General features: G+C 32.9%; 1 protein-coding gene across 1 annotated transcript; it reads left to right on the top strand.

Annotated features, from left to right (window-relative positions):
• The first annotated feature begins 400 nt into the window (after positions 1 to 400).
• Positions 401 to 12,670, top strand: PPP1R42 (protein phosphatase 1 regulatory subunit 42). Its single transcript, XM_032222217.1, has 8 exons — positions 401 to 529; positions 1,154 to 1,320; positions 1,680 to 1,818; positions 2,693 to 2,809; positions 6,466 to 6,583; positions 10,378 to 10,509; positions 11,158 to 11,287; positions 12,592 to 12,670. The coding sequence occupies exons 1-8, from the start codon at positions 401 to 403 to the stop codon at positions 12,668 to 12,670; spliced, it is 1,011 nt and encodes a 336-aa protein (XP_032078108.1).
• The last annotated feature ends 373 nt before the right edge of the window (positions 12,671 to 13,043 follow it).

Here is a 13,043-nt window from a genome sequence, read left to right as displayed (position 1 = left end):
TCATATTTAGATGCATCAGAGAAATTTAAAAGCAGAAGCAAAACATGGGAGTGATATACATCTTCCACTGTTATACCCTAGCTCTTGTTACTGGGCATTTTGCTTTTGATTCTAAGGGAAGCATATAGTAATAGTTATTTATCGACCCACAAGTCAGCTAGCAAAAATATAATTCCTGCTTATCAGGGACATATAAAAATGTAATGCAAATTAATATAATGTTCACTACAATGCATAATTTGATTTAGGCAGAAAATGACTAAGATAGTGTAAAGGAAATTTAGTTAAAACATGTTTTAATAGTGCATGTTGTAGATAATGTGATAATGATGTGGCAGCATACTTTACAACTGTTTATTTCTATTTTAAGGCAGTGGAAAACTGAATTTATCACAAAGTTATGGTGCGACTAACATTGGAGCTTATTGCTAGAAGCCTTAATCAAAAGAATCGCAGAGATGAATCTTTGGCTCAACAACTGAGGAAGCTAACACATCTGAAATTATCTAATAAAAATATAGATGTCATTGTAAGAAATCTTTCATTATGTAAAAATGTAACTTTTATATTTAAGATTTAGCGGGTATTAAGTGATATTTTATATTTTGTTTTAATATAAGTTTCTAGTTGGAAATAAATTTTGATTCTATTTCATGCCCTTGTCTTAATTAGTTTAATTTAAATAATATATATTTGATTTGTCTTTTATTTTTTCAGTTGTTTTTTAATTATTTGCAGGAAAATAGTTTTGGACAGACATACGGTTTTATATAAAGTAATGTTCAGTGTTGTTAAGTTAAATGTTCTCCAGAAATGGGATATTGTACAAATACAAAATAATTAATTTCGGCATGAGTAAGAGTTTGGCACATTAATATTTCTTTTTCTTTCAAATGAACCAGCACACCTTGCTTAGAATAATTTGTTTTATACAAAAGTGATGTGCAACACAGTATTCAAAGATCATATATTAAATGCATCATTAGGTTATGTGGAATCTTCAACATGCATCCCAGGCTTATTCAACCGTATACATGTACTTACGACTATACTTAAAATTGCAGGTTTAACATAATTTTAGGGCTTTTGAAATCTTGCTGAAGCTGTTGCTCATCAGTAAATTTTATCAAGTAACGTCAATTTTTTTTTGTAGGATGATCTTTCTTTGTGTAAAAATCTTAATGTCCTATATTTATATGATAATAATATTAGACAGATACATAACTTGGACTTTGCAACAAATCTAAGACATCTGTACCTGCAGAACAACTGCATTATACGAATTGAAAATCTAGAATCATTGATAAGACTTGAAAAATTGTAAGTAAAAAATTATGTTTCTAGTTTTATTGATTCATGTGTAAATCTAAATTTTAAACTAATAAAATGGAATGAGTATATATTTTATATGGTGTTATTTTGCACAAACTTCATACAAACTCTGCATTCAAGAACCAAAGCTTGATAAACTTAAATATATAAGATATAATCACATTTTTCCCCGTAGAAATTAATTAATTTTTATTTGATTATTGGTGCAATATGTTATGCTTTACTGATTTTATTTCTGAAATAGTGAAATTATTCAGTAAAATAATTTATTTTTTTATTTTCCAGAAAATATGCATTTTAAAAGAAATTGAAAAATGAAAGTCCTTTCTATTTTGTTCTATTTTCAGATATTTAGGTGGCAACTGTATCACTGTAGTGGAAGGCTTGGAGACTTTAGAGGAACTGAGAGAATTGCATGTTGAAAGCCAGCAGCTTCCCTTAGGAGAAAAGCTCTTGTTTGACCCAAGAACTCTTCATTCATTATCCGTAAGAACACTGTACCTAAAATTTATTTGGCGACAGATATTAATTGTTAAAAAACTACTAAAGGCTTCTATTGTATACTCTATGTCCACACTGTAAAAAAAATAGCTTTATATTCAACTAACTTTTTTTTTGACCCCCATACTAAAGTTTCTGTGTAATATCTAAGGATATCTAATATCTCCTCTAATAATAGCATAAAGTGCACCATACATTTTTTTTCAAAATCAGGTTGTCTTGCATACTTTACCTTTCTTAAGGAAACAAAATTTCAAAGTATCTACAGGTGTATAATATGGACGCAATTGTTCATTGAGGCTTAATTAAAAGAATATGTTAACTCTTATACAATATAATTACTTTTCCTTGGAGATTTATCTGCAGAACAGTCAGTATTTATTGGAAAAAACCATATTGCTATTTCTTACTTTTCAAACAATATACTGATAATTGGAAGATATAATATTTTTATTTAAAAAGTTCTATTTTATTTTATATTACTGGTCAAAGCATTTAAAGTATATCAGTATTACTTTACCTAATTTCCTTTCTAAAAATGAAAATATAACTCCTTCTCCTTAGCATACACATTAAAATAGGTTACACAAAACAGTTGGAAGAGGATTGTGTATTGAATTGTATCGATTTTAACAGCCCTTTTAATAGTTATTTACTCCATTTAACAAATTATTAACTATAAGTTTCAAGATCATTTTGTACCAAAATTATAGGTATGTTTGTTGTATTGTTTAAGATTTTGTACATTTAAGAAAATTCTACATTTTAATCAGGTTTTCCTTCAAGTTAACTGCATACAATTGCTGCACTTGAATATTGTTTTGTATTTGGGATAAATATATGTTTTGGTTCATTACAGAAATCTTTATCAGTTTTGAATATCAGCAATAATAATATTGATGAATTAAGTGACTTATCTATTCTGGAAAATATTTACCATCTTATAGCTGTTGACAACCAACTTCATCACATAAAGGTAATAAAAGCAATGCAAATTTATAAATTGCATAAATGGAAGTATTATTTCAATAATTTGCCAATTGTTAAAATTCTTGTCAATCGCCTCTTGAATCATGGTGTCCTTTTATTGTGCAAATTTTTATTTGCAAATTTATGAGTAGACAGTTTTATGATAGATGAAGCTGACAAAGTTGTCGATGATAAATCCAACATTTTAATACATTCAGATTATAAAGATTTCTAACAAAGAAAATTGGGGAAAACTCTTCACGCATAGAAAATAGAATATTGTAAATGTAAGAAGACTGTAAATATTGTAATAATCTATTTCATATATTACTTCATGGATTAAAATATTCCTGTATAATTAGATTAATTTAAATCCTCATTTTCAGTAGATTAGAGGCATTTAATTGAAATAATAGATACTAATTTTAACTTAATACATAAAATTAAGCTTTATTTATAACCTAAATTTATAACCTAAACCCAAACAAAAATGTTGTAAAACTTCAAACAAATTGGACTAAAGTACTAAGATTGTGCTAACATTTACTTTGAAGAGAATGTATATATTTGTCTTTCAATTTTTTTTTGTTTATTTCTGATTTGTTTTGGAGGTGTTTTAAACAATAAACCTTGCTAATTCTGTAAGCTTTGAAAATTACATCTAAATACATTTGTTATCATTCAAAATGTTAGCTACTTATATCAAACCAAATTGGGCAAAGATTTCCTTTTTTCTTGGCATGTGCCTATGCATAACAGAATATTCTTTCCTTTTGCAATGATTTCTGGGTCCTGGTCTGGATACTGATGACTCATGCACTTAGCTTCTCCTTATTATTACAATTTTCAGAATTTTTTGCTAAAATCTCAGTAGCAAAGTCTACAATTACTGTTAAGTCAAATAGTACAATTTGGAGGATGGAAGGTGATGTTTAAGGAATTCAATTTTTAAAGAAGTAACATTTTGCAATACTTGGAGTAAGTTCCATTTCTTTATTTTTTTATTTTATCTTAATTCCATTCACTATGATGTAACGTATAGTGCTGCTATACCAGAGGGCAGGATGAAAGCAATGACATGTCATAGGTATTAGGAAGTTGTCTGTCTACATCTCATAAATCCAGATTATCTTATAATACATTCAGCAATACAAGTCCTATTTATTTCAGAAGGCTTTGATATTTTGAAGATTTGGCTGTAAATATTTAATGTATTCAACCTTTGCCATTATTGATTATGACACTAGATATCAAAAAGATGGATTCCTTCACTTCACAATTCAGTCAGGTACAAGAAAAAATATATAGATTTTTGGAAAGAGATAATGACAGACCGTCAGAATGATGACAAATTGCTATCTGCAGATGTAGTTAGGCTATTTGAGCTAGACATAGCCAATAAAAATTGGAGTGCATTGGTCAAATGTAGGTTTTTAAATGACTATCACTAATTGGGAAGAAGGCTATAGTTTGTGCTATGAATGACATCTGAGGCTTTTACACCTACCCACCCCCATCATGAGCCTAGAATACAATTTGCTTTTTAGTATTTTGTAGCAGACTTCGAAGTGATAACATGACATGATCATTTATCAAGTAGAGACTGCCCAAAAAACTATCTAGTCTCTTTAGTATAGCTTATTGAAAGGATGTAAAGTGAAAGCAGTTTATTAGAGACAGGAAGGCAGTGAACAAGTAGGGAATATCCAAAAGTAATATTAAGCTAGAGTAAAGATACTCTGAATAATTTATCAACCAAGCTTAATGAATGTAAACCTAAACATTATATGCATTCTTCAAAACTAAATGGTTTTCAGAATTCCAAAAAATATACTGTTTTGAATTTTCAAAATAATCTTTAATTGAATTGATTTTTAAGTGCATTTTTAAATCAAATATACGTGAGGATGATACTGTTATGCGTTTAACAAAAGACTCTATTTCATAGGTCTGGCTAAATTTGTAAAAATAGAAAAAGAGGGATGATTGTGAGCAAAGGCGGTATTTGCATATTTGTAAACTTTGCTTTAATTTTAGCCATTAAAAGCTAAATTGCTCAAACATACAATTTTAAACCTAAATATACAGGAAAAAGTATGTAGTTCTATCTAATATATATATTTGTTGTAATAAATTTAATTTGCTTATTAATAATAATAAGCAAAAATAGCTATTTCATGCATCCATTATTTTACTAGGAATCAAACTCAAAGGAGACTTTATTCTTTTGGATAAAATTAATTCTATAGAAAGAAAATAGATTATAGAATGTCTTCTATAGTAAACTTAGCAAGTAACACTAAAATCCTTTTGAGGTTTCAATTTTGGCTTCTTCAAATTGCAAATCAATGAATATCAAGTTTCATTCTTTTGAAAATTCAGTTTTATTTATACTAATACTTCCTTTAACTTTGTAGGTTTCATAACAAGGTGAATTTAGGAAAACATACAATATAGAAATTATTTCAGAATAAATTATGTATGGTACATTCATATGAGTATTCCAGCATTTCAAATACTAGTTTACCTATCTATGTGCAACTAGATTGGAGATAATGTACAAACCAGGGTTGCATAATTCCTTTTAATGATACATTTAAATTTAAATTGTATTATTCGGTCTTCGTCACAGAAGGAAAATAATAATTCATTTTTCCTCATTGTCTGCCAAATATTTGATAACTTGGGCTAATATACTTGAATGTATTTCAGGATGGAGATGTGTGTGAGTGTGTGTGTGTGTGTGTGAGAGAGAGACAGAGAGAGAGAATGTATATGTACAATATATATGTGGGTGTGTATATATATTATATTATATTATATTATATTATATTATATTATATTATATTATATTATATTATATTATATTATATTAACTAGTAGACAAATGTGATAATTATACACAATGGTTTAGTTGTTGAGTGCCAATGGCATGGAGTTAGAATAAAAGAACTGGAGGACTACAGGGAGCAACACAGGCTAAGAGAGTAATCTTCTACCTTTCTGTTCCATCAGTTTCTTTCAAAATCCAAACAAAAATAAACTGATAAAAGTATTACAAAATGTACCATTTTAAGAAGGAAAAGAAAGGAAAAATTGTTTCCAAACATTGGTTTCCTGTTTCTAACAATGTTTCATAGTTTCCATAGTTCTATGTATACTGTGGTTTCTATCATATATTGCATTATTACGATTTGTGATAACAAATGTATCCCGCGTATGCTTTTTCTTGCATTTTTTAGCTTACTTTAATAATAATCTGTATTTATAGCCAAATGTTTTGAATAATTGTCCTATATTAAACGCTATTAGCTGTCAATATGTACAAATATATTTTTGCAAAATTTAAAAGGCCAGAGAACAGTGCAGTTAATGTTTGTGTTTTTTTTCTGGTTTACATTTATATTTAAACTTTCATGAGATAGTAAAAATACAAAAATAGACTACAGTTATGAATAAAGAAGTAAAATAGCTATTAAAATATCATTAATGAATATTTCAGATAAAATTTACTTTTTTAACTACACGGATATTTGATTGTGTTATTAAATGTAATAACATCAATTGAAATAAATAGAACGTGTTACAACATCAAAGAAAGATTTATAAATTTAGTTGTAATATTTGGACTGGATAAGTGATGTTTTTCTTCGTTACTTCCAGGATTTGGAGTTTGTTCTGAGTATATGGACTAAGTTGTACAAAATGGAGCTGAATGGGAATCCTGTTTGTCATAAGCCAAAATACCGAGACAAAGTAATACTGCAGTCAAAATCTCTTGGTAAAAATATCTAAATTTCAGAGATTGTTCTTCTTTCATTTCATATGTATTGATTTATTAAGCCATTGATGCATAGGCTACGACCCAGGAGTTAATGTCATTACTTGTTTTCCTGTGAATCTGCTGCATAATACCGTGTTTTCCCGAAAATACAACATGTCCTGAAACTAAAGCCTTGCCACATTTTTCGGGTGGGCAAAAATATAAGCCCCCGCCCCGAAAATAAGCCCCCTGGACAAACCCCTCCTCCGGCGAGGGAGAGCGCCGCTCACCGACCTAGTGGTATCCCAAAGGCGCCAAGCCGCGGGAGCTGGGGGGTGGAAGAAAGGCACTCACGTTGCTTGACACCTTCGGGATAGGTTGGGGAGTGGCATTCTGCCTGGCTGGAGGGGGGAGTTGCTGGGCAGGCTCCCGAAGAGCTGGGCACAGCCTCAGGGGCAAAGCAGCCATGAGGTGACCATGCTCATGAGAAGCCACCCGGCAAACCCCCTCCCCAGCCGGGCAGAGCACCATTCACTGATCTAGAGAGTATCCCTAAGGCACCAAGCCATGTGGCGCTTTGCCCGTCCCCAGCTCCCGCGGCTTGACACATTCGGGATACCCCCTAGGTCAGTGCATGGAGCTCTGCCTGGCTGGAGAGGAGGTTGCGCAAGCGCTTGCTGGACAAAGTCTTCCGGCAGCCTGCCCATAATCAAAGCACATTCCTAGAGCGGCCGCTGCTGGAAGAATCGGAAGCCGAGTTCTGGAGTTTGGAAGCCGGAGAAGAAATTTTGCTCGGAGCTCAGCAATGGCTGCAAGGACAGCTGGCCCAGGGCATAGTGAGACTCATGGCTGCTTCACCCCTGAAGCTGTTCCCGGCTCTTCGGGAGCCCACTCGCAAGGGAGCAGCCACCCAGCAACCCCAAAACAATAAGCCTTCCCCCTCTAATAAGCCCAAGGCCATATTTTGTGGGTCAAAAAAATATAAGACCCTGTTGTATTTTTGGGGAAACTCTGTATTTTCTCCAGTTGAAGCCATCTAACCCCTCTTGCACGCAGCTCTGCTTCCCATCAATTCTGAGGCCATCCAGATTACAAAAAAAAGAAGCAATTTTATCTTATTTCATGCTTATTAACTGGTGCAAATTATAATCTGTTCAATTATCAGAACATGCTTTTAAAGTTATCTGAAAGCTGTATATTATTGTATATTCTGCACTTTGATAAAATCACTGTATTGTTTTGGCCCTCCAGCAAAGCTGGCAGCAGATTGGGACAGTGAGGAGATTGGGGAGGAACATGGGCCAGTCCTGGAGTCTGGGGAAGGCTCTGATGAGGGCTCTGTGTCAGAGGCAGAGAAGGGGCCAGAGCCGTATGCCAGTTATCAGCTGCCTTCAGAGTCAGACATCAGTGAGTCAGACGAACAGCTGGAGCCTGTTCCCAGTGTGTGCATGCACAGAGTTGCCAGATGAAAAGAACAGCTAAATAACAGGAGTCAACTTGGCAGTAAGGCCACAGGTGGATGATGAATGGCCCCTCCCAGAGGAAATGAAAGATTGGTGAAAGGGGAGTGGAGTTTGCAGGAGACAATTAGTTTGCTTAATTGGTTTGTGATTCTCCAAGACTCGTTGTCAAGTTTTGCAGATATCGGCCTGTCAGCTCTTCAAGCCAGATAAGGTCTGTGACTGTAAATCCTTCCTTGAAAGACTTTGATGGACATGAATGAACACAATTCACAGCAAATTAATAAAAGGGTTTTTGCAAGAACAAGGAATTTGCTTCATGCTCTTGGGAAGCCTAGGTCAGAACATGTATCTTAAAATGTTATCATAGGCATCAATAACACCTTTTTTGCTATATTACACTACTCAACTTTTGTGTCCAAAATCGTCCACTGAATATGAGACAAAATTCCCTCAGAAGACTGTTCTAGGTTGGACAAGTTAACAGAAAAAGACAATTATTGAGGGCTTCACAAATTATCTGTGAGAGCCAGCATGTTCTGATGATTAAAATTGGGCAGGCATCATTGAGACAAGAGTTTAAATATTCCATCAGATATAGGATATAATAAAATTCCAAGTAATAGTACCTTATTAGATTCCTAATAAAGATAAAACCAGTTAAATGTAATGCTTTCTGGTAGTTAATGTAACTGAAATACCTCACAGGATATTTAAGGTAGATCAAATTTTTCAACTTTCAATTTCCAAACATTAGGGTGCTCAAAAGTTGCATCCAATTTCATTCCTCCTCTTTTTGTTTCCCCTTTTTCTCATCATCATTTTGTTTCCTTTTCCTTTATTGTGTTTCTGCTAGACATATATCAAGAATGGGTCTGTATTGTATAATTTTATAAAATAAGTATCTTATTTTAAAGGCAAATAATTAGTTACAGATAGTCCTCAACTTATGACCAGCCATTTAACAACAGTTCAATCATGACTGCCTCAGAATGAGAGCTTTACAGTACACAAAGTATTTCCTGCCCTTGGAAAGCACCAGCTCCTCCAGTCACATGATTACATTTTGGGCATTTGGCGAACTGTTCATGTTTGCAGCTGGTTGCCAAGTGCCCCGAGACCTTGTGATTGCCATTAGCAATTTTTCTTGCCATCTTTTCCCCAGAAACTCAATGGAGAAGCTGGCAGAGAAGGTTGCAAGCAGAGGGGAAGTTGGACTTCTTAGTATGCAGGAAGAGGAAATCCACCTGTGCACTGGTGAAATGGACCTCAGATCTGGTGAAAGTAATGAGCAACTGCCATTGTTCTAAGCCTTTCAGAACTCTGGCATTCATTAGCATTTTAATGAATGCCATTTCCCCCACTCCCACCCACGGAGGAGACAATACTAGTGATCTCCAACATTCTGAGCCTTCTAGAAATTTCTCAATGTGCTGGAAGAACAGACCTCAAATCTGATGAAAATGCTAGCAAATGCCATGATCATTTCATTTGGTGGTATGGGTAGAATGCCCAAGCCTTCTCCTTGCCCCAACTTACCCAGAAGGCCCAGGTCCTCTCCACGGTACTCCATTTAACAACCAAGATTGTCTGCATTTAATTCTTTTAAATATCTTTGTGAGGGAGTATCTTAAATTCAGAGTCAGAATCTTTCTTTCCATTAATGATATATTAGTGTACAATTGGGTTCTTCTTCTTGTGCCATATCCATCATCGGATGTTGGCGAACCTATTTTTATCAACAGCCGCAAAAAAAAGTGCTCTTTAATTTTGTTCAAACCAGTCCCTTAGATTTTCAAGTCTTGATGTTCTTCTTCTGCCTGGACTTCATGTGCCTTCAATCTTTCCTTTGAGGATTAAATGAAGTATGCCATATTTTTCTGGGTGTCACATTACATGTCAAAAATATTCTTTTGATTTTTTTATGGTTTTGATTATTTTCTTTGGCTTTCCCAGGAGGATTATATATAAAACAATTCAGTTACATAACTAAAATTATATAGGTCATAGACCACATATATATCATTTACCCTGCACTGTAATTATAGATATCAGTCTAAGTGAACAGCAGAGAGATTGTTTTGCTTCTCTGTCTTTTTCTTATTGTAGCAACTATTTTACAGTTTTAAGGTTTTACTATTCACTGTTGTAGTATAACAGGCTATTCATCAGATGTCCAGCTCATACCTACTAGTACAGTAGAATTAAAGCCCAATGGTCAACAATTTGGTCGTTTTTCAGGTATAATAGCATTGATGATAGAAAATGAGCAATATCTTTGACGACAAAAATGCGCTTTTGCCTTCCTAAGAATATAAAGCTGTTGATTTACATATTGCAACATTTCTTCAGAACTGCTGGATGGAAAAGAAATAAAAGAAATGGAAAGACAGTTCCTGACAAATTGGAAAGCCTCCAGAGATGCCAGGAAGAAAAACAAAGTAGAAAGCTTCATTAATGAGCATGCATCATATTCACATTTTGGTAAAACAAACTATATCTTTTTAATTAATTACAGCATCAATATTAAGAAAAGAACAAGCTCCAATAAATTTGTCATAATAAGAAATTATGTTTTGAATATTTTCAGAATGTTTTAATGTAGAATAAAAACATTATTTCCCAATACTATAATAATAGTATAAAGATGAATGAATAACAAAGAGCCTTCATTAAAACATTTTGAAATAAATACGGTATTATAAAAGTGTATGGAGTATGGTTGCATGTTTTAAATAATTTCATTGGTGGTGAGTCATACATTTAGTTATTGCATAAAAACTTTTTAATGTTTTTTTCCTGATTTAAAAATTCATCTCAGTTTTGACAATTTAATTGATAAAATCAGTAACAAAGGTCTTTTTTCCAGTAATTTTTCTGTTTCTTCCATTTTTATTGCTTATCCTGCTGTGCTGGAATAATATTATCAGGGAACTTGTGACATAAAATATGCAGATCAGTAACTTTTGCAATAGAACATTTATAAGCTATGTTTTTGTATACCATTTATAAATGTATGAACTTAGCTGTTACAATTTATTAAAATTTGGATGTGCCCCTGTGTTAATTATTTCGTGTAATACTTTAGATAAAATTGAATAATACATGATTTTGTATCTTTACATCCTCTAGATGATAATGATGCAGAACATACACATTTTCCTATCTACCACTTCCCAGTCTCAAGAGAGATACACAGAACTCCTTATAATAAAGAATCTCAGCCAGTATATGAAGAAAACAGAAATAGTGAAAAAATCAGGTATGATTTCTGTACAATACCACTGGAATCCAACCTCAAGTCCATGTCATTGTGTTAAATAACTACTGTAGTGAAATTAGACACAATTTTGAAATTGAAAATTATGTTTAAAACAAAACACAAACATTAAAAACAATGCATGCTTCATATATGTGTATATGTTAATGTATTCGTGTGGGAATCATTCTAAAGCATTGCTTTGCAAAGTGTCAACATGTGAAGCTCTGGACAGCTCACTCAGCTGCTTTAAAAACTGCCTCTGTTTCTCCACCTGAATGTGAGTGTACACATAAGGAGCATTTCTGTTGGAGTCACTTACAGAGCTATGGGCAATTATAGTGAATCAGGTTTTAAAACACTTGCTAGTGTTTCAAATCTTTCAAAGATTGCAGCTGCTTTAATGTTTTGCTCACAGTTTTGCAAAATGGTTCTTGTGTGTGTCTGTGTGTAAGAAATAGAACACCTTTAGAAATAAGCTCTGCATAGTACTGCAGTGTAGAGGAAGCTACATATTTCACCTTCCTATATATTACAGTGATGTTCAAAACCTTTTTTCATTTATGTTACAGGTAGTTCTCAGGTTACAACCATTTGTTCAGCATCCATTTAAAATTACCATGGTACTAAACAATTAGTACCTAAATGTCCTTGTAGTTCCAGCTGTCATAGCATTCCTGTAGTCATGTGATTGCAATTCAGGCCTTAGCTCATGATTATGACATTACTGTGAGCTATGATCATGCAATTTCTAATATTCCCAGCTAATTTCCCATGAACAAATCAATAAGACACCAGCAAGAAGTTAGAAGTCATAGTAATGTGACTTCACTTAAAGATGCATGCTTAATCCTTGCTTAATGACAGCAACAAGGAATGCTGGAATTATTGTCATTGAGCAATGCAGTCATGTGACATTGCCCTCATATGCCATTGTACGATGAGGACTATACTATAGTATGTTTATTTAAAGGACAGCTAGATGAAATTTATTTCTGCAGTTTTTTAAATTGGTAAATCAGTTCTGACAGTTTGATTCAAAGTATGCAAAAGATAATATCTACTTGGCTCTTCCTCAAAGAGAGAACTCCTTTAACTCTTTGAAGATCTGGGGGATAAACGTATGAAAATTATAGAATGATAACCATAAATTTTTCCCACAAGTTAATATGCCCTCTTGATTATTTTCCAATGTATGTAGAAATTAACAGAAACATTTTGACATGTTAGTGGAGGTTTATAAAAGTTATTATTGTAACTAAATATTTTATCCTTAAAGTACTCTTTTATAACATTTTGCCACACAGCCATTCAGCCTTGAAAACTTCACAAAATGAACAGAAAGACCTATTTGAACCTCACCTCCTTAGACAAATGCCTCTCTAACCAGCTACAGGAAAGTTGTTCTTCCTTATTATCATCAGAACAAAAGATATGCTTCACAGCCAAACATGAAGAAAAATTGTTTTTTACTGCAAACAAAGTGATATTTCACAATCTAAATATTTTGTAGTATAGATCCAATGTAAGTTTAAGTTTTAAAAAGGTTAAAATAAGTTGACCTTATCCAAGTGTGTTTTGATATTAAAAGTAGTAGCCATCTTAATTAAACCACTGATTAAACTATCATTTTATCTATGATATTGGTGGACAATTATAAAATTTTAAGTACATTTACTAGGGCCCAGCAGATTGATAAGATCTTATAGCCAATGATTTGATATGGTACTACTGCACTGGAAATGGGAAGATTCTATGG

Source organism: Thamnophis elegans, chromosome 8 (assembly GCF_009769535.1).
Source record: "Thamnophis elegans isolate rThaEle1 chromosome 8, rThaEle1.pri, whole genome shotgun sequence".
NCBI classification, from domain to species: Eukaryota; Metazoa; Chordata; class Lepidosauria; order Squamata; family Colubridae; genus Thamnophis; species Thamnophis elegans.
This window is presented reverse-complemented; position numbering and strand designations above follow the sequence as displayed.

Excerpts from the sequence above, each read along its gene's own strand:
- PPP1R42 (XM_032222217.1), top strand. The coding sequence starts at position 401 with ATGGTGCGACTAACATTGGAGCTTATTGCTAGAAGCCTTAATCAAAAG. Across the intron at positions 1,321-1,679 it reads TTGATAAGACTTGAAAAATT|ATATTTAGGTGGCAACTGTA; the intron begins GTAAGTAAAAAA and ends TTCTATTTTCAG. Across the intron at positions 10,510-11,157 it reads TGCATCATATTCACATTTTG|ATGATAATGATGCAGAACAT; the intron begins GTAAAACAAACT and ends TACATCCTCTAG.